Source organism: Stegodyphus dumicola, chromosome 11, assembly GCF_044657685.1.
Source record: "Stegodyphus dumicola isolate Sdum_Otavi_A_Nest chromosome 11, ASM4465768v1".
NCBI lineage: Eukaryota > Metazoa > Arthropoda > Arachnida > Araneae > Eresidae > Stegodyphus > Stegodyphus dumicola.
In genome coordinates this window covers 55857971-55881194 of record NC_140778.1, presented here as the reverse complement: position 1 = coordinate 55881194, position 23224 = coordinate 55857971, and the positions used below count along the sequence as shown (strand labels likewise).

Here is a 23224-nt window from a genome sequence, read left to right as displayed (position 1 = left end):
TATTATTGCGGATGTAACTCAAGCAATTATTGGTGTCGACTTCTTGACACATTTCCACCTTCTAGTGGATGTCAAGAATAATTGCTTAATTGATGCTACAACTCAGCTGACATCACAGGGCCAAGCTTCTCACATATCGAATGTACCTACCAACATAAGTGTTTTATCGGGCAGCACACGGTTTCATCGGTTATTAGCAGAATTCCCTGACATTTTAAACCCATCCAAATCAGGGCAGCATACTCATCAGCCAGAAGTGTATCATCACATTGAAACACATGGCCCACCTGTATTTTCCAAGCCTCGTCGTCTTTCTCCAGAGATGCTAAAAGCTGCTCGCAAAGAATTTGAATTCATGCTAGCACAGGGAACCATTCGCCCATCTAAAAGTCCATGGGCCAGTCCACTTCACATGGTTAAAAAGTCTAATGGTGACTGGCGGCCTTGTGGAGATTATCGTCGACTTAATGCCGTCACAGTCCCTGACAGATATCCAGTCCCACATATCCAAGACTGTACCCATCTTTTTCATGGAACAAACATATTTTCTACCCTCGATCTTGCCAGAGCATATCATCAGATCCCGGTGCATGCTGAAGATGTGCCCAAGACCGCAGTGACTACACCATTTGGCCTCTTTGAGTACTTATATATGCCATTTGGCCTTCGCAATGCTGACCAAACATTTCAGCGTTTCATACACCAAGTATTGTCTGGTCTCGATTTCTGCATTCCATATTTTGATGATATCCTGGTTGCATCTACAGATGAGGAAGAACATTTTCAACATCTGCGTCAGATTTTCACTCGCCTTAAAGATCATGGATCATGGATCTGTGTTCCCTTACTCTGAAAAATAAGCACATAGATTATAATGGTATGTAATTTAATATTTAAATGCAATTTTTATATGTATATATATGTAAATAAATAAATTATGTCAAAAATAAAGTTATATTTGTTGGTTTTACCCCATTTATCATCATCTTCCTGAATGAATGGTATATCATCATCTTGTCGGGCTGATTTCTTTGGAGGCATCAGGTCCTCAATTCCTTCGCTTTCTGATGTTGGTTCGTCCAACATTTTAAGTTCAAGGCCGACTTTTCCATGGCCTGGATACACAGCTTTAATGTCCTGTAGAAACTGAGCAAGTCTTTCTCCATCATAAGTAAAGGGCTTCAAGCGGAACCGCCTGTAATAATGTACAGCCATGTACTGCTAACATTCTGCTATGATGAGAGGCAAAAATTTCGCATACCTCACGACAATATGATAAAAAGTCAACAATAGTCTCATTTGCAATTACTGGTAATTTTTGCTTTTCCCTCCATAGCTTTAGCTGCTGATTTATGTAGCTGAAACTGTGATCTAGAACAAAGTAAACAGTTATGACTAAAGCTTCCCTTATTGGGATTTTTGTACCTTCAAAAAAGGTGTTTTCAATGGGGTTAATCATGCCAGAGCAGTTGTTGCGATTTCTCAGGCTGCAGACCCAACGCCATCCCAGCTTTGATTCCTTTCTCTTGTTGCTTCTCATCGGTGCCTGGCACTTGGGGCAAGGTGGTGCCTCATCCTCTCTGGGAAGAAGTCCAGCATCGGTGGCAAACTCGAGTGCAGCTGCCTCTGTATTAATTAAATGCATGTCAGTAATTAAACAGAAATATTTCAGTTTTTCATGCAAAGAAGCCATATTCAAAAAAGTCAGTACAGTGACAGAAATAGTTTAATGAAATTTATTGTTAGAAATTTCAGAAACTTGGCAATTATGCAAAAGTCAAAACTATCAGAAATAAAAAGTTTAATAAAGATGAAAAGTAATTATAAGTTTAATTAAACAATATTCGTTAGATAGAGATAGGAAGATAGAGAAGTGAAAAGTTCAAACTAGAAAGTACTGTTACAAAAAAAAAAAAAAAAAAAAAAAAAGGAAAATAAAAATAATAGTAATGATATGTATCTATGAAAACAAAGTATTAAAACAAATTTCAAGTGAAAAATAATATTAAAAAATGTAATGGATGAAAATAGATTAAAAGTAAACTTAGCTTTGGCAAAGTCCAAACCACGTTTTCACGTAAGTACCGAGGTACTGATTTTTTTCAGTACCTGACAGACAGACAGACAGCTGCACGGACTTAACCGCGGCAAAATATGATCGCGAAAAATCTTCTTTTTTAAATTTATTTAAAATATTTTCGAAAAAAAATATTTTACTTTACAAATAAATGTTTTTCGGTACATATGTTTTTTTAAAACATTTTTAAACAGAGATGCAGAAGAATAATAGGTATTGTTATTTTTGTGTGCAGATATGCGTGCGTGATGAACTAAAAAATGATTTTGAAGGTTTCGTGGCATATTTATCCTCTCAAAAATATGCAACTTGCTCAACTTTTCGATTTTATTAAATTAAATAAGGCCTATCGATTTTTTTTTTTTTTTTTTTTTAAGCACTGACAATGAAAGCTGTTATGTTCTATTTTTGCGTTTTTATCCCAAAGCGCGTTAGCCCAGAAGGGCTATTAATTTCGTTTTCGCATTTTGCGTTGAACTGTTTCTACCGAATATTATCGCTGTGTGTTATATTTAAAGATATTTAATAATAAAGAATCAGCATAAATATACGTATGTTTAACGTACATAACATTTATGCAGATACTGTGATAAAACAACGGTACCTACAGCTATGGAATTTTGAATATGTACGTCACCACCCGAATATGGGCATCTGAAAGCTCAAATTTGTAATTTGTTTTATTAACTATTTAACATTTTGTAAAGCATTTATGTGTTTTTGATTAAGAAACTCGACGATTTCTAAGCGAGCAATGGCAACACTGTTCGGCGCAAGACTGTCTATCGGAAATTCTAAAGATATGCTCTTCTTTTAAATGTTTTGTCATATTGCTGCTTAAGAGAGAAGACAATTCGGATGTACAAAATTTAAAGACCGCATGTCTGTTGATTTTGAAAATTCATTTTCATTGAATTTAACAATTGTTTTCAGTTGGCGAGAGGTATACATCTCTGTTGTACACTATTATTGGTAACCTTTAATTGTTGGTTATTTGTTACATTTTTTTGTCTTTCATATTGCCCTGGCTGCATTGGAAATTTCGTGGTTTTCCTCGTGTGTATACGAGCCAGTACAATTACACTAATGAATCATATCACTTAAATAATGTGAATAATTATAGAATTATTATATAAGTGTAGAATAATTGGGTTGGTTGTTATGTTCACGAGTTGTGTGTAAATGCGTGGCTTTGTGTGATTATGTAATTAATTAATGAAGGTTTCAGCAGCGGCCTGGCGGTAAAGTGTGTGAGCACTGGTAGTTCTGTCCGAAGTTCGAATCCCGTTAATGCGCCGGTTGCTTGTTATGTTCACGAGTTGTGTGTAAATGCGTGGCTTTGTGTGATTATGTAATTAATTAATGAAGATTTCAGCAGCGGCCTGGCGGTAAAGTGTGTGAGCACTGGTAGTTCTGTCCGAAGTTCGAATCCCGCTAATGCGCTGGTTGCTTGTTATGTTCAGGAGTTGTGTGTAAATGCGTGGCTTTGTGTGATTATGTCATTAATTAATGAAGGGTTCAGCAGCGGCCTGGCGGTAAAGTGTGTGAGCACTGGTAGTTCATCTCATTACACATATACTAGCTACGCATATATACATTATAGACAGTGGTGTAACTAGAATTCTTGGTCCCGTATGCAAAATAATTTCCTGGGTCCCTAAACCAATAAATTTAATGTGCTTAAAAATAAAAATTAAACTAAAGAAAAAAACGTGAAAAGTAAAGAAAAAAAAAAATCAAGGATTCCTGTAGCCAATGTTTTCATGATTTTTATCACATCTGGATTAATTGTTAAAAAATAAAAGCACGTTTTCAGGGAACCATTTGAAAGTTATGTAATATGAAGAAAGAATAAAAAGGAAAATATTTTCCCTTTGCTAACTGGTGAAATGCAAATTTGCTTTAGTCTGGGTATTTGACGTCAGATGATTTTAATTCTGTAATTTAAGACTTTTTGTGTGCGTGCGTGTGAGTGATAGATAATTGATATTGACAGACAAGATAATTGATAAACGTACAGAAAAAATATTACATCAATAGATAGTACTCTGTGATTTTACTCAACTTACGAACATAATTTATGCAATAATATACAAGTACATTTGTTAAATATAAAACATATTTATCATAAACTTCATAAAGAAAACTATTTGAATATACAATTTTAGTAGAAAATATGTAATATTTTTGCTGTCCTTTTAAAAATCCTTTTGGTACACTAAACTACTTGAATACAGCATTTTTATAAAAAAACATGAATGCTAAAGATTTTTCCTGTTTCTTTTTAATTTTCCCTCAGCCCGTACTGCTGTTCTTCTCTAATTCCCCCCCCCCCCCAATAAGTGTAATTATAACACTGGTGACCGAAATTCATCATAAAGACAAAAATCTTTTTTATTAAAATTTGCGTCTCCTAACCTTCATTTCCGCAAAATTATTTATCAATACCTGGACGTCCATTTTCACAGCCATGTCAACTTCAACGCTCAATAGTGATAGGTTTAACAACCGATCTTGTATCATAGTGTTTCTTAAATATGTTTTTATTATTGAAAATGACCTCTCGTGGCTTTGGTTACAGATAATGAATGATAAATACAATATAAGTTAATTGCACTCCCAATTAACTGCTTGTCATGTCATAGTATTTTACCATTGCTAATTCAGCTAAATCCTTACCGGATTTCAAATTTTGGATATCTGTTCTGAAAGTATTTATAAATAATGAAAGTTGTACTTCCAGTACATTAGCAAAGTCTTCTTTATATTTTTTTCTGTATTTTTGAAACATTATTAATAATTTCCGTATTTGTTAACAATGACAAATATTCGTGATTTTCCGCATGTGTAACGTTTATGAAGTATGTTGTGGATGCATATGTGAATAAAGCGGGCGCAGCCCGCTTAGACCGCTGAACACTGGTAATTCGGTCCAACGTTCAAATCCCGGCTAACGGGCTGGCTGAATGCGTGTTTTCTTGATTTTCCGCATGTGTATGATGTTTGCAGTATCTTCTGGATGCATACGTGAATAAAGCGGGTGCAGCTCGCGCAAAACCGTTTAACGCTGGTAGTTCGGTCCAACTTTCGAATCCCGGAAAACAGGCTGGGTCCATGGGTGTTTGGGTGATTTTACGTATGTGTACCGTGTATGCAGTATCTTCTGGATGCATAGGTGAATAAAGCGGATGAATCCCGCGAAAAACCGTTGAACGCTGGTTATTCGGTCCAACTTACGAATACCGGCTAGCGGGTTGGCTGCATGGGTGTTTTCGTGATTTTACGCATGTGTATTGTGTGCGGAATATCTTCTGGATGAATACGGGAATAAAGCAGGCATAACCCGGTCAAAACCGTTAAACGCTGGTAGTTCGGTCCAACTTTTGAATCCCGGCCAACAGGCTGACTCTATATGTGTTTCAGTGATTTTCCACATGTGTATTGGGAATGCAGTATCTTCTGGATGCACAAGTGAATAAAGCGGGCGCAGACCGCGCAAATCCGCTGAACACAGGTAGTTCGGTCCAAAGTTCGAATCCCGGCGAGCGGGCTGCCTGCTTAGGTGTTTTCGTGATTTTACGCATGTGTGACGTGTATGCAGTATCTTCTGGATGCGCACGGGAATAAAGCAGGGGGAACCCGCGCAAAACCACTGAACCCTGGTAGTTCGGTCCAACTATGGCATAACGGTGATATTTAACATAGGAACTCTTATACACGTCAACAATTAAAAGCGGGCTTCAGCCCGCTCAGCTGGCGGGCTTGCTCGCTAGTTATTAATAATTTCCGTATTTGTTAACAATGACAAATACGGAAATTTAAGTTCCAAAAATGAAAACATCATTGCGATTTTTGTTATTCCAGTCATTCTGTATTTTAACTGAGTATTTAAAATGTCGAGAGCAGCATAAAAAACTGTTACTTTAAAAGACATTTCGGAATTTTCAAGCCTGTTATCCTCACATAACTCATCAATATTTTCTTGTTTTTATTTTCTTCTATTTTTCAAATTTAGTTTCTATGTCCCATTTATTTTATATACAAAAATTTGTATATAAAATGTGTATATAAATTTGTATATTTGTAAATATACAAGAATTGTATATTCAAAACTCTGCTTCTTTCATAATGTCTTCAAACTTCTTTCTCATATCTTGCATATTAATAGAAACGCTTTTTACATGTTGGTGAGCTCCATTCAAGTCGATTGATTTTCGATTGTCGAGTCGATTGATTGATTGATAGATCCTGCAGATACAGCGCAGGACGTGTTTAAAAAATTTTGTTTTTAATTTTTGGCATTTTGCCAGAAATGTTTAATAATTTGTAGTTAAGCTCATCGACACAACGTATATTTCAAGATGAGAACTCACACTCTGTCACATGGATTTTAAAAGTAGTACACATAAATACTTGTTTTATACTTTCCTAAACAAGTATAACGTTTAGTTAAAATAAAGTTGTATGAAACAAGTTTTGTGTACTTTGCAGAGAAATGCGCAAAACTTCATTTAATGAAAATAGGTTTGTGGTGGATCAAAAAGCAAAAATCAGTTAGGTTATGCGGATATATTTTAGGAGCATTAATATTTATGATTATTGTTATCTGATTTATTTGCATCTTGAAAAACTATTAATGTCTCGGAAATTAATGACCTCAGATTTCCAGTTTTTACGCTGCTTATAAATTAAGCAGTATCAATTTTTTTTATCTATCTATCATTAATTTATTAAAGACAAAAATATAAAAAAATAAATATAATGTATGGGAACATATATTAACGGAAGCTATTTATGTCTTAGAAAAGTTATGCAGTGGTTCTGAAATGAAAGATAGTAATGTACAAAGGGATTATATGAGTGAAAATCGCTTCATTTATTATTAAAACGTATTAAATAAATTTTTTAATTTGCGAAAATTATTGAAATATTGTAATAACGGGGGAGAATTCTTTTCTGAAATATTCCATTCGTTTGTGTGGTGAAAATAGCAATGTAATTCGCGTTCTTTCAAATGTTGAAATGCAACTTAAAACTATTAGGTCCAACGCTGCCATTGATATGCTTAATATTTTCAGTAATTAATTTATCGAAATTTACGAAGTAGTATATACTTTTAGTTGTGTGATACCATTTTTATTATCATTATTATATTATTATTGACGGTTTCACGTACTGAATGCTGTAGAAAGTAAATTAAAAGCAAAAGTAAAGTAAATTGTAAAATTTAATTTCAAATAACAATTAGAAAGGCGTTCTTGCCCTCCCGCTTATTAGTGTAAATAACAGAGAAAAAATCTATCTGCCTTTAACTTTGCCATTTGGTAATGTCAATCGTACTTCTAAATCCAAACTTTTTCTGTCCCTAACCATGCCTCTTCGTGCGACTGCACAGGTTGCAAGTACTGTCGTTTATTACATTGTGAGAACTATACATTTAAACCTGCAATTTCTTCCTTATTTAATGATAGTAAGAGATTCAAGATATGAAAAAAATTAAACGCTACGGAATGACTTGCAAAGTTCATTCCAAATTAAGTATCAGAATCCTGCCTAGTTACTTCTCTGATTCATAATTTTCGAGTTGTGATTGCAAAAAGAGGAACATTTCCTTAAAGGGTGGGTCGCCTTTTTATTTGCGTACGCTCCGATCAAGTAGGAGACACCGAATTTACATACATTAATTTATTATTTACATTAATAATTTATCATTTATTTAATTATTCGTTTTAATTCTAAAAATAAAAATGAAAAGCAAAAGGGAATTAAAATTTTTTTTTATTGAAACTCCAATTACGAACAATATATGTAAAAAATGAAAAGCAAAAGGGAAAAACATAAAAATAATAATTAATCTTCTTATTATATTTAATTATCCGTATATATGTAAGAAGTGAAAAGCAAAAGGGAAAAAAACATATAAAAATAATAATTAATTACATTATTATTTATTTATAATTATCGGTTTTAATTCCCATTTAACATTATTATTTATTTATAATTATCGGTTTTAATTCGCATTTACCATTATTATTTATTTATAATTATCGGTTTTAATTCGCATTTACCATTATTATTTATTTATAATTATCGGTTTTAATTCGCATTTAACATTATTATTTATTTATAATTATCGGTTTTAATTCGCATTTAACACTATTATTTATTTACCTACGCTCCGATCAAGTAGGAGACAAACTTCTCAACTTCTAACCACGCAGCAGAAGCGAAGAAAAATGGTCACGTTACCTTGAATATGAGGGTCGCCGCTTTTTCGGATGGCCTAGAGTCTCCTTTTCCCATCGATAGAAAGACTTGTGTCAACGATAGGGGAATAGCCGGTTTATCGATTACGAGTTTCAAAGTCTGTCTCGTGTATGAACCTTTGTGTTTAGAGGCAAAATGAATTTTGCGAAATCTTGGAGCGAATTTAAAGAAATACTTCGCAGACACGAAGTAGAAACTGTAACAAAATATGTTTACTACTATGGAAAGTCATTCGATAAAGAGAGTAAGTAATTTTTGAAGATGTAATGAGTAAATAAAAATCCTCTAGAATGTAAATGCTTTCTTTGGTTGTTTAGTTGATATTTGGCCATTTTGTTCCAAAGAACTTATCAGCACTAATTTGTATTAATTTTATTGCGTAAGATCTAGTTGATGTTGCGAGATTCGGTCCAAGTTGAAAAAAGGGTTTATAGACGTTCATATTCATTAATTTTGTTGCATAACGTGTAGTAGCGTTATGTTTGATTTTTATTTGGTTTCATTGTCAGGTATTGCATGTTTTTTTTTTTTTTTTTTTTAAATAGCTGATGCTTCACGAAACATTCCGTACTATATTAAACATTAAACAAGATATACCATGTTAGATTTGAAAATTTTTATTGTTGTTTCTTGAGAAACTCGACAATTGTCTCGATGACTACTATATTTTTCATCCTATTTTAGTGTGTGAATGCAGTCTGTTGATTTGAAATATAATCATTTAATAGTCTATAAAGAAAATCCATTCTTTAGTTTTATCATTAACAACATGTTTCAAAATAACCTTATAATAAACACTACCAATTCAAAAAGTATTCTGTTTTATTTTCAGGTAATAGTTCACCATAAAATTATAATGCATTGAAATATCAGGAAGTTATAATAATAAAGATATTGAATTTTAGAAAACAGGAAAGTTTTCTGAAATGTATATATATTTCTTTAGTGATGTGATATATATATTTCTTTAGTCAATGAATGCTACTTATCTTGTGTGTCAAATCACATTACTGTCTATTTTGACTCTTAGCACCAATGGACTAGCAGATAAGATAGCTGAATACTGGATGTTTGATCAAGGTACAAATACTGTTGAATGGATTAGCTGCATGGGAATTTTCCTGTTCTCCTTATATATAAGTGAATACAAGACAGTTTCCCATTAGACCTTCTCAAAGGCATCCCTTTTGCGTAAGGCAGCTAGCTCATTCTATACTTTACCTAGCATATATAATTTTAATATGAGACAAAATGACATAATATTTTTACATAATAGTTTAATGCTTTTAATATCTCTCTATGTTTGCAGTAGGTGCTGCTTAATGTGATTACATTTGCCCATTTTTGATAATATAAGATGATGAGAAAAGTATCTTTTAAAATAGGAATTGAATTAACTATAAATATAACTAGCCACTTTCTTAACATTTTAATTAGGAAAAATAAAAGTTTGTTTATCAATTGTTTACAGTCTTCATTGCAAAAGTTCATTTGAGTAGTCCATAATGTTTCTGAAATTTATTGGACCAATTCTATACCTATAATCTTAATACTTGGAGGGCATCCTTGTTTAAAGAGATTTTGCCAATGTAAAATCTGAAATTGGGCAAAAACGCAAGTGTATTTTGGCAAAGATGTTTTCAGGAATTTTTACCTCCCTTTTGAAGAAGAGGGAACTGTGCTGAAGCCCTTCCAAATCAATAGCTATTGAAAATTCGTATGAAATTAAGTTTTTTTTTTTTTATTTTATTGTTTTGCGCTTTTTTCTAAATGCTTGATTAAAATCATTTTCGTTCTTCAGTTTAAGAAATTTATTGTATAATATTTTGATTATATTAACCAAATTGAGCAAATAAAATTACAGCAAATGATGCATTTTTTATGTTTCCATATATGAAAGAGCAGAACTTAGAAATTCAATAGCAATATACACGACATCAGCTGCAATACATTAAGCAGTGTCTACAGTATGTAGTATATATAGAGACAGTTAAATGTATAATATGTTTATAGAGATCTGTAATTTCTTTCTTTTAAAAATCAAAGCTTATCAGATTGTGATCTAAATCAAAATTTTCTTTCCAGTTGAACTAACTCCAAATTTACGATTAAACTGGTTAGATGATATTCCCTATTTCCACTTTGGGCGAAAAACCTATGTTTGCCATCAAGGAAAAGATCTGAATAAACGTCAAAAGGAAAATTATGCTAAAGAAAAAAATGAAAAGGTAAAATAACATTGTTATATTTAAAAATTTATACAAAAATATCACCTCTTGGATTATATATACAGTCAAAAATCGTTAATTCGGAATGATCTATAATCCGGACATCAAAACTAAAAACTTTCTGTGCATGCGTCACGTTGACACATGCGCAGAGGCGTTCACGCGTGCGCGTAAGACCTTTTACGACTGCGCATATGAGTGTGCGCAAGTGCAGAATACGTTTTCGCGTGCGTATTTTATGTATAATGGACGTATAAGCTAAAATTATCTAATTATCTATTTCAGTTAATGTTGATGATTGCGTTGTTCCTTAATTTTCGAATTGCATCCGGCTTATTATTTTTTGCAGACTGTAAGAGCAATTTTATAAAAGTAAGCTTAAACTTTCGATTATATCAAAAAGAATTTCCGATATATATTTGTTAATATGTAAAGGATCTAAAGCGAAAATATGTTTTGAAATCCGAAATCTGTTTGTCAATTTCACGCTGCTCGGCGGCGGGCGTGTAATGAATTGGAAGTTGATTTGTCAGCACTATCCTTATCTTCAGCGCAGATGTTTTTATTTTATTTGGCTTATAATTCCTTACCAAATGTAGTATTTCATCTCGATATGCTCCGTCTTTGATATGATTTAAAACAAGTTCCTCGTTTATAGTGAAGAAAAGTGACAGAGGTTATTGAAAACAAAAAAATTTCGATTGACAAATTAGTCGGTGTTCTTGACACAGCAATTATAGGACTTGAACGGCGGAACTTTGTAACTGAACAAGAAATTATGTCTGTTTAATAGAATTAAAGAGAAAGTATTATCACATGAAACGAAGCAAAACTTAAACAACTTACATTGAAAGAAATGTTTAATAAAGTAAACAAATAAATATTAAGCTTTTTCCTTTTGCAAATTTTGATACCCTTTAGATCATAATTGTTCTTTATTTCATAAATTACGGTTTCATATTTTTAATTTTAGAATTTCTGCATGCCATCTTACGAGATTTAAACTATAATCTATAATCCGGAAAAATCGATAATCGGGAATCGCCGAAGTCCCGACGAGTCCGGATTAACGACTTTTGACTGTATATATATATATATGTGTGTGTGTGTGTGTGTGTGTTTTTTTTTTCCTTTTAGTGTCAAACTGATCATGCTTTTGGTAAAGCATATTCCAAGAACCAGACAACTAAAAAAGTTAATTGTCCAGCTGTAATTAATGTTACCCGAATGTACAGGATGCCTCAGTTCAAGGTAGAAGTTTATTTAACTTTTTGTTCTAAGATGGTCTTAGTAATTTTAGAGAATTTTTTTTTAAGGAAAAAATATAATTCTGTCACGTATGAGCAAGATGTATTGAAGGTATTCTATGATAAAGTATACATACTTTTTGACATAAAAACAAAAGGTATTTTTAGAGTCACAATGTAAAAAAGAGAAATGATTTTTTGTGTCTCTTTATTCAACATATTTTTCTAAATAGTTTTTTTTTTTTTTTTTTTTTTTTTGCCTAAAGAGGGTTTTTAACAGTAATATTTTCCTAAATAAATAATTCAGTAATTGACATGCAAATAAAATGATGTTTTCAGGCCAGAAATGCTAATTATATTCTAACCAATTTGCTACAAATAGAAATAAGTTGTTCAAAGTGAAGTTTTATTGGTTATGTTTCTTTGAAGAAGTAATTTGATCTATTGTTATAAAAATGGGAGATCCTTTTTACAGCTTTTTTTAAAGGAAAGAAATGACTCCTTTTTTTTTTTTTTGAATAATTTGCTATGAACAGAAAGTTTTTAAAATTGAACCTTTATCAATAATTAGTTTTAGATGACTGTGCTGGAATTTCTAAATTTTACTGTGATAAATATGTTACAGGTAGTGCCAACCCGAAAAAGAAAGATTATGATATCTCGGAAAATTAAGGAAAAACTAGCCAATAAAGATAGTATTGCTGGTGAAGAAGTTTTCATGTTTAATTTACCTAATAGCCAAGATCATCAAAATCATCTAATGGGTAACATGGCTGCAGTAATAGAACCTATAGATGCTAGAGTACGGCATTTCATAGCTTCTAAAGTTAAGAATGGAAAATGCAATGCCACTGTAATTGCAGAGCTATTAGAAGTATACGTTTCAACTGAATTGGGAGAAACTGATAAAACGCGCAGACGATTTTATCCAGAAATGGAGGCAATAAGGAAAATAATAAGCCAAGCAAAATCCGATATTAGAACTAGTAAAATTGACCAGGAAAATACAGAAATGTTAATAAATAGCTGGGATACTTCCAAGTGTTCTGTTTTTTTTAGACCATGTACTGAAAATACATATGATGGTACTGAGCCAAATGACTTTACAGATTCAAAACTAAATCTGCTATTTGTATATCAAAGTGAAGAAATGAAAAATTTATATGTCTTATATGGTTCTAATCTTGTTCTTCTCGACGCGACCTATCGAACCTGTAAGTATGCTCTCCCACTTTATTTTTTAGTTGTCAAAACAAATGTGAACTATCAAATAGTGAGCATAATAATTACACAAAATGAAACAGCCAAAGCATTAGAAGAAGCTCTTATAATTATTAAAAATTGGTCGCCTCTCGTTAGACCAAAATATGGGATGGTTGATTTTGCAATGGAAGAAATTACAAGTTTGGAAAATGTCTTTAGAGGAATTAAGGTTTTTATATGTAGTTTCCATCGAGAGCAGGCATGGTCAAGATGGGCTTCTAAGAAAAAGAATGCAGTGGTTCCCAAAGAAGAGCTTTTGTGTAAATTACGTGCCATAGCAAATGCTCCAACTCAAGATGAAATGGTTGCAGCAATAGAGGTATTAAAATCATGGAACCAATATGAAGCTGTGAAAGATTATTTTGAATTAACATGGTTCAAGGAAATTGAGAGATGGGCTTTGGCTTACAAACCAAATGACTTATTCATAAACTCGAACAATGGTGTTGAACGCTTAAATGAGGAACTAAAATATAGATATCTTCAGGGATATAAAAACTGTATGCTGTCTGAAATAATTAAGATCTTGGTTGAGAAATTTCTGCCAGAAAGATATAGAATTTACGTCAGAAAAAATCTGAGTATGCTTTCGCAGGCCAGATTATACAATGAACATGTACCAAATTATTTAATCAATAAGCCAAAATGGTTAATTGATCACATAAAAACAAAATTAAGAGCTGCTGAAGTTTATGTGGGTAGTATAAAAAAATTTCACATGGCTTCTTTAAAGTTTCTTCTGAAACTAAGCATGATGCAGTTTATTCTGTCACGTTTGATGAACAGAAACAACTGTGTCAATGCACATGCTTAGATTTCAGAAGAAACCGACTGCTGTGCAAGCATATTGTGTTTGCTGGCATGAAGTTTCCAGCCTGGAGTTTGGAATGTACTGCAGAATGGCTATTTTCAAAGTTGATGAAGATTTAGTCTCAAGAAGTATTTCAGGCACCAGAAAACGAAAATATTCATCAACTGAAACTCCTTCAGGTGGAACATCAGATAATTTACCCACCATATCTGAAGAAGCAACGTTGAGTAAAAAAAGAAATTTGATCAATGAGTGTGATGCAAATTACAGATCAATTCGGTCACTCCTTTGGAATTTAGATAGCGAAAATTTACACAATGTAGCCAACTCTTTGAAGGAGATTTTCGAGTCTGCTTCAAAAACAGTTATGCGAGATGAATATACTGGTCTACCGCTTCAAATTGAAAAAAAAATTAAACTAAAAAAAGTAAAAGAATTGTCAAGAAGTATGGTCAACTAAACCTCCATCGCCGTAGAAATACCAGAGTTGGAATAAAGGTGGATATACATAAAGAAACCATTTCAGTAGATGGCCAGTAATTAAAATTAGTATGAAACCTAAAGCAGGCTACAAAGAGCCTTTGGCAAAGGTGACACCCCCACCTATGAGTGGATAATAGAGTAATCTCGGGGACCTGCATGCCATGGATACACTAATACTTATTTTCAAATAAAATAATAAATTTCATACTTTTAGGATAATCTTAAATACTGAATATTATCATACTTGAAATACTTTAGTATGTGCATTTATTTTCGGATTCTTCAGAATTTATAGTGAAAAAACTGCTACAACTATATACTATCAAATACCAGATTTCAGACAATTAAAATTGACGATAATTTAAAGTATAACATATAAGTTTTGTACAATTTAATAAACATAATACATGTTATTATTTAGTAATATTTATTTCCTGAACAACTTTACAAACACTTATTTGAGAGTCATATAACTTATTTCTATTCAATAATGCTGCAGCTGCATTGATTGTCACGATCAAGACATATGAGCAATATAGTATTTAATGCACTCAAAACTGAATCTGGTAAAGACTTACGGCATATTGGTTACCAAATGCATCTAAAGCAAACCAGTATGCAGGGTTAGTTTTACAGGTTCACTTGTTTTCAAATTAGCAACTCTGTAAAAGTTTTACTCTTGGTTGTACTGACACTGCCTGTTCTTTCTCATATCTAATTGTAGTTATTTGGTTGTAATATGCAGTAAAGGTAAGAACACTGGTGTAATATGCTGTAATTTTTATGTTAGATAGCCCAGTTACATGACTACAACATTTTTCCACTACTTTTTTTACACCATAAACTCGGTTTAGAAAGTTATTTTTCATGATTTTGGGGTGTTGTATAATACATCATATGGAATAACTACAGTTAAATGTATTCATTCAAAAGAGGATATATTGTCTTGCTGAATCTTTTCCTGTACTTATTGTTTGATTTAATATTTCCAATGTGGTGGATTGACCATCATGGAATCATAGCATCTAGTAGATCTTTCAATATAACTCCATTCAGATATTCACATTTATATTATTGTAAATTAACGTAGAAGACAGATTGACAGATATTCTCAGTTCATAGTGCCAAAGTGTTTTTTAATAATGCTAAAATACAATTAAAAAAAAAGATTACTCATGTTATTATGTAGAATTAATGTTAAAATTCCATACAAGAAACAAGCATCGATTAATTGTGTTATATAGAATTAAAGAATAAACAGTCAGGTAGAAATTTATAAATGCATAAAACACAACAAAAGGCAGGGCTGCATTTATTCATCCAGTTCATTGAAAAAGTTGTGGCTTTCCTAGACCCCTACCCCTTGTCGAACATGTAGGTTGTTTCGAATGTTGTCATGAGTAACTAACATAAAATATAATTTTTTCCTTAAATTAGTATGTTATAATTTTTGAATAAAAGAAGAGTGAGATAAGTGGTTATTCTAGCCGAAATAAAGTGTGCGTCGAGTTCCAGTAAAGACCCAAAAATGTCATCTGGGAAAGCTGAGAAAGGGGAAACGAGCTAGCTTTAACCTGAGTCTAGAGATGCATATAATACATACATACAATACAGATAAGTGTGAGTAAACTGGTGCACTTAAATTATAACATAAGTCACAAATGTACATTACAGGTAAAGCATGTCAATTTAAATAATATGTGTATTAAGTATGGCCATAGGCCATTTACAATTATTTGGGTCATTCACATTATAATCGTAAACCCTTATAACAGGGTTGTCTTCAAATCTTTAAATTCAGAAAAACTTCTAAAATCGTAATTTTTTCTATAGAAGAATTTCTATCCTCAGAAAAATAAATGTTAAAGAATTGAAATATAAAATTTGTGCATTTTATGCAGAAAGTAAAAAGAAATTCATTATTTCATCATAAATTTAATCATAAACAAAAATCTGCTTAATATTTTTTAACAATAATAAGAGAATTTCAAAGATTATTTCAAGTACTTCATTTTGATGTCCAGTGATATTAAAAATTGTTTTAAATTTTGACTTACAGATGCCCTAGAGGAGTTGCATGGTATCTAAAATTTCTGTGAAACACAGTTTGAAAACCTTCAGACTACTCGAAAACTTCAGATTATGTGAAAAAAGAAATGTAGATGTAAAGAGCAGTGATTAAAAAGTTTTAATGACCAAAATATTTTCATTCCATCAGATTATTTGTGTATTTTGAAGAAGACACAATCAGATAATAAGATCACAAATAGAGGATAAGTTTTTTTTTTTTTCTTTTTTGGGGGGGGGGATTATTGCATATACCATACATTTTAACATATAGAATATTCTTGGATTGTCTACTGAAAAAAGTACATAATATATGTAAATTTTAATATATAAGAAGTAATGCAAATATTTCAATAAATGAATGGATAAAAAATGGCCTTCTTAAACAACCTCATGTTTAAATTACTTAGAGGAATTTATGCGAACATGTTTCTGTTGGCATTAATTAAACATTAACAAATGTAGATGAACACAAATTGCATAATGTATTTTAATTGAATATATGTTTTGGAATGAAAAATGTAAACAGCCTTAATATACTTAATAACTCGGATTTGTAATGCATATATTTTTATTTCCAATGGCAGACAAAAGTATTTATACAGACACACTATCAAATAAACACACACAAACAAATATATCACACACTAAATAAACAGAGAATAAGGAAGCCTATTTACTACTGCTTGAACATACTCTAGGCTTCCAGTAACAGCCACAGAGATCCTGTACAAAGAGAGCCATGCATTTTGCAGATGGTGGAGGTTCGTATCTTGGGCTTTTATCACAAAGAACGAATACAGAATTTTTTAATCAAAAAGTTTTGCTGAATAATGACGAGTTAAAATACAAGTTATTATGATGGAATTAGCCTTTGGGTATCGGAAATGAATATGTAGTTGAAGAACGAAGGTTTGCTTTAAATTACAGATTTCTAATACATTAATTTAATTATGTGTTTTAAAAATATCATTTCAATATAATATTTTTCTAATACATTTATTTTATTATCCAAAATTATTTTCTAATTAACAGAAAGATACAGCATAACTTTCAGTGATCCATTGTCAAAAAAAGGCTTCTTCTGGACAGCTTAATAATAGTACAAGGAAATAAGCTTATTTTATGCATGCCTTGTGGCATGAGATAATGAATTTCTGAAGTATTTTAAAAACTGTAAAAATATGTACATATACCATAGAAATGATTTTTAACACTAAATAAAATTCAATACGTGCCCATAGTAAGATCAACTTATGAAAGCTTTTTTACCAAACTGGAAATCATTGCATAAGGAGGAAAATTTCCAAAAGCCATTTTTTAATTTTTATAATATGACTAACGATAAGGTATTGCTTTTTGATCAATAACATGGGTTGTTTGAACTAATAAAGAAAAACAGCTGAATGCACATATTAGTAACCTTAAATTGCATCAGTATTACAGCGAGTTAATTCTAAATCACAAAACACTTCTGTAAGACAGTCAGACACAGCTGCTACAAAAAATTTTCTATGGAAGTGGTTGTCTTAGGTGATATTTGATGTCAATGTTATTAAATTACCACTTTTGTTATCATCATAGTGTGATATGCATCTCTCTGTGTATACATTTTGAATCTGAAATAATGCATTCAGCATAGCATATATACTTTAGGGATAATTGGGTAAAGAAAAGTCAATAAATACAAATTTATTCGCATACAAAAATAATTGTATGGTTAAAATGTACACAAAATGATGAAAATACATAGTTTTTTTTATTATTAATTACCAGACATAAACAGCGCATAAATCTTAACACTAAGCAGGATTATACTTTAAAAAGAAATCAATAGCAAAAAAAAAAATCCACAAAATATTAGTTCACTTGAAGCACTACACATCTTAATATCTGCTGCAAGAATGAAAAAGAAACATGTGCCTACATGAGAAGCAACAGAAAGAAATTGGAGAGTATGGTTAAATAATAAAAACCAAATCCTTAATATCATCTACTGACAGAAAGAGAACAAAATGCAAATAAGAAGCAAATTTCTTAAAAGCTAACAATAAAGAAGAGATTAAAATTAGGATGAACTGTCATATTTTTATTGACATAAAACATCAGATGCCACTTGAAATCAAATGTTAAGTGAAGTGGTGCCCCCACCCCAGTATAATTTTTCGATGTAGAGAAATGAAAATCGTAGACAAAACAAAATTTATAAATTTCTTTCCTCCAGACATAAGTTTGTGCTGTTTAGTACAAAATTTAAGACACGCATCTCAGCTGTTCGGAGCAAAATTTTAACGCTGTCTTTGCTTGATCATTGTATATGAAACAACACAGTCAGAGAATATTATAGATATTCAAAGAAGTATTCAGTTGGTATTTCTCTAAGATTACATTACATATATAAGAAAGTGCTTGTGTGGTATAGTATTATAATGTTTATAATAACACACAATTTTTTTACTAAATCAACCCAAGTTTTAAGGCCCGTTTATTCGTATATATATGCACACACAATTAAGTACACAATATATTAAAATAGATATATCACCTAAAAAAGATATATCCCTATGAACAAAACAAAAATTATGGGTCATTCAAATAAATAAAAATTCAGTGATTCTTTTGCTCCCTACGTAATTATTACTTTAAATCGTACATATACAATCAGTAGTCTAATATATATTTTACAATCAGGCATTATTACTACTTAGTCAACAATACAGACATATCTAAATTTTCATTATTGTTTACACTCATTACATGCACAATTGCGGTTTTTTATTTTAACAACAGAAATGAACTAAACATATCAATACTCTTGATCATTGTATCAGCAATATGAGCAAGTTTCTGTGTATCATACAGATTTATTCGCATTGCGCCCAGTCTCGTATACCGCAAAAAAATAAATAAATAAAATAAAATATGAAGGTGAAGGCCCTTTTCCGTTCCGCAAAATTTTCCACAATTCCGCCTAAAACGTAAACAAAGTATCGAGACTTCGTAATCGATTACAAAGTGCAAAGCTATCAGCTAGTCGTCATCGATGGGGAAAAGGAGACTCCTGGCCATCCGAAAAAGCGGCGACCCAATATGAGCACACAGAAGTTTTCCCTAAATCCCTCCCGATACTCCGGATTCTACAGTAACCTAAACGTCAGCAGAAAGTTGTCGGGGTGGGTATCCGGGTTTGGCGGAAATCGCCACCACCGGCCGCTGTAGCGAGGTCGCCAAGAGCCGGTTATCCGAAAACTGCCGGATATGTCATGTGATATTAATGGACGAATTACGGTTCTTTAATCGGAAAAGGGGGGAATTTGGACAAGTATCTGTGGATGTATATTATTTTGTATTAAGCTTCATTGTGTGTTGTGTGAAGTAGGGTTGAATAATTTTGGGATTGTATGGCGCTGTCTAAAGTGAATTGTAGATGTGATAAAGAGAATTTTTTTTTTTATCAAATTCGGAAAAAAAAATCGTTCAGTAATTTTATTGAATCCATAATAAAAGTGTATCCACCATGTAAGGAAGATTCGGAAGAAGATTAGGTTAGTTAGACTTTGTTAAGAATGTGAGTAGTATTCAGTTCTGATTACGCATTATTTTGTGTGAGGGAAATGAGAGATCATGGGATATGTTATGTGATATTAATGGACGAATTACTGTTCTTTAATCGGGAAAAAATCTGGCAATTTTGTATTTGGCTTTATTCTGTGTTGTGTGAAATAGTGTTTGTGAATTTTTGGATCCCATGGCCGTAACTAAAGTGAATTCGAAATGGGTATTTAGTGGTATTGAAAAGGATAGTAATAAATGTTTTTTAAGGTTGTGCGAGAGAGAAATAAAGATGTTTTATTATGTTATTTATTTTACCTGGTATCTTGCTTTGAAAGATAAGTATGATTTTAAAGATTCTGAAACAGAAGTAAGAAAAGTGTATCCGCCACGTAATCAAGATTCTGAAGAAGATTAGGTAAGTTAGTATTTTTAATTATTTGAGGATATTATTTTTATGCATTGTTGTAAATGTAAGGTGGAAAGGAATTTGGTATTATTGGGAAAATTGTTATTAGCAATGATTTAGTTTAAAGTAATTAGGATTGTAAGGTAATTTTTATTAATTTAATGTATGTGCTCATTTATATTTTAAGTAGTGTTTTTGAATTTAATTATATTTTAATGAAATGATAGTTATTTTGCGAATTTTATGTTTGTAGGAATTTGGTATACGTTTAAGTTGAAATAAACGTGCATGGAAATAATTTAAATATTTGATATTAAGTATTTGTAATGCTTGAGGTATGAATTCGTTGGTGACGTGTATAATGTAATAGATGATTTAGAGGTAAAAGTTTTTGGATATTCTATTTATTTTATATGTGGAAATGTTGATATTTGTAAAGGGTAAATACTTTTTCGCGATCATGTAATTTCATATATGTTCTTTTTACCGGGTTTAAAGATTGAGAAAATTGTCATGTATTTTCGTGAAATTTTTTTAATTTATGAGAAAAAAGCAGTGTACATGGATATAGTGAAGAGTGTGCGCAATGCCATTTTTGTGCAATTCTGGGATGTTTTTTTAAGTAAAAATAAGTGGGCGTGTACATGGTTTATGTGTATGTGTTATTTTGAAAAATGCGTAAGGAGAATGGTATTGTGCAGTTTTTCCTAATTTTGCAGTGAATATTTGTCATGATTAAGCAGTTTTGTTTGATAAAATTTCTAGCATAAGTGTAATTCGGCTAGTAGATTGTTGGAAGGAGTGTTCAGGAGATAAAAAGAAAAGAAACATGTCTTTACTTCGTGAAGACAAAATGGCGGCGGGGAAAAAAAAATAGAGGGTTGCTGTAGGAGAGTTGGTCGCCAAATTTTCGCCAAAAAATCGCCAAGTTACCATAATGTAAAGATCAACCTCCCTTTCTTACATAAAATATAAATGTATGTATAGAATAACTAAATAAATTATAAAGGAAGTTTAATTAGCAATTATGAAATCTTAAAAAAGTACATAGTATGAAATTTATAACGGCAAACATTAAAAATAGATGAAAGTAAATAAAATTTAAATTATAGAATGTATTTTATAAAATTAATAATAATTGGTTAAATATATTTTTTAATTACTTAAAACATAGAAGTTATTTGGCAGAGATTGTTGGATATGAAATTACTACTTCAAATTTTCAGATTACTATTGTTCATATTTAAAGTCTCAACTTGCAGTCTTAATCCACATAACAACCATTGTAAAAATCACCCGTTATCATATTCCAAAGATCAGCAGCATACATTTTTTTCAAAATCGTGCATATTATTAAATATTGGCTTTTGATAGTCAAGTTGATACAAATAAGATGAACTGTTTTTATGATTTTAGACTAGTAGTTTATTCTTCCATTCACTTATTACAATATTTCATTTTTTATATGCTCGGCTATCCAAAATTTCAAGAGCTTTCTGGATATCTTTTTTGTTGAGTTTTTACTATACAAACATTTCAGCATTTACATCGTCAAAATTGCACAGACACACACTTGAAGTGAATTTACTTTTACAGCTAAACACAGGAACTGGAAAACAAAAAAGTACTTATTCGGAGATTGATTTTCATGAACGGAAAAGAAATACAAAGTTCATTACACAAACATGCATTCACACTGCACACGCATGTATGGAAATTCCTAACACATTTAGTAATCCTGATAATTGATTATGCATTTAGTAAATAAATCAGAAAATATTTTAATGTATAACAAATGAATAGTAAGTAGCTAAGCTTTTAGTTAGTAGTTAGCTTTTAGAAGTAGTTAAGCTTTTATAAAACAGAGCATAATACCACAGTTACGAAGATATTTAATGTTATAAAGTTAGGTAATTTAGTAAATTTCAGTTGTTCACCAAAGAATTATGAAGTTCCTTGTATATCTTTATAAATGAACTTTATTGCTGTTTTAAACAATTAAATAACTGTTCAAGTTATTTTAATAATTTTGAAATATATACACTAAACGAAACAATAAAATGTATTAATCTATTTGTCAACCTTGATTTTGGCACGAAATTCTGCAGAATGCTTCGTAGTTTTTAAGCACATAGAGGCACTGCAATTCTTTCTTATTCTTTTATCTTAAGTTTTCTGCAATTTTTTTTTTAATTTAAATTGCTGTATTGGCACACATACAATTTTTGTATAGTAGCTTCAGATGTGGATAAGTTTTTCGAACACTTTCGTTTGTTTTACTGGCGTCGCTGAATTTTGCGATGAAATGCAGCACATTTATTGCCGAGTATCACCTTCCAGATTTTTCGAATTATTCTCCTCTTTCCTCAAATACACTACGGCGATAAACAATAACCATTCACTAAAGATTTTGCGTGAATTCCCACTCATAATAATTTAAATTGCGAAAATCTCACAATTAGCACCTAAACACACTATTCAGCAGCACAATTCTTTCGAAAGCGCGCCGTAGTAGTCAAAAGTGGGGTAGGCGTCTTGCCAGGTGAAACTAGTCGATATTTCCGTGACGTCAAAAATTCAAAAAGTGGGGTAGGGTTTGGAAATACGCCATCCGGACAAGGAGGTTAGAATCCGGATACAAGGAGGCTATTCTAACCTCCTTGCATCCGGAGGAGTACGGATGACTTTTTAACAGTTATAATATAGTTTGTTTTTTAACAGCAGAAATTTAACAGTGGTTGCCTATTGCAGCGTGTATAAGTGTCAAGAAAAAGTTGGTTGTTGCACCTCACTTCACAAATTAGAATTTCTACATATTTT

At 31.6% G+C, this 23224-nt stretch overlaps 1 protein-coding gene and 1 long non-coding RNA gene across 3 annotated transcripts; both read left to right on the top strand.

The window, feature by feature from the left end:
- The first annotated feature begins 8187 nt into the window (after window positions 1-8187).
- Window positions 8188-16577, top strand: LOC146994009 (uncharacterized). 2 transcript variants are annotated; one of them, XR_015043963.1, is made up of 4 exons: window positions 8355-8588; window positions 9375-9535; window positions 10430-10572; window positions 16436-16577. It is a non-coding gene; the product is annotated as an uncharacterized LOC146994009 (long non-coding RNA). The 2 variants fall into 2 exon arrangements; XR_015043962.1 differs by lacking the exon at window positions 9375-9535 and having other exon boundaries at window positions 8188-8588.
- Window positions 11714-15511, top strand: LOC146994010 (uncharacterized). The gene is made up of 2 exons (XM_085826715.1): window positions 11714-11823; window positions 12445-15511. Exons 1-2 carry the CDS (start codon window positions 11800-11802, stop codon window positions 13894-13896), a joined length of 1476 nt encoding a protein of 491 aa, XP_085682841.1. The 5' UTR covers window positions 11714-11799; the 3' UTR covers window positions 13897-15511.
- Window positions 16578-23224: the final 6647 nt, after the last annotated feature.

What these genes read in the sequence shown, in the direction of transcription:
- LOC146994010 (XM_085826715.1), top strand. Translation starts at nt 11,800, where the DNA reads ATGTACAGGATGCCTCAGTTCAAG. An exon ending in ACAGGATGCCTCAGTTCAAG is followed by an intron (nt 11,824 to 12,444) that starts GTAGAAGTTTAT and finishes AATATGTTACAG; the next exon opens with GTAGTGCCAACCCGAAAAAG.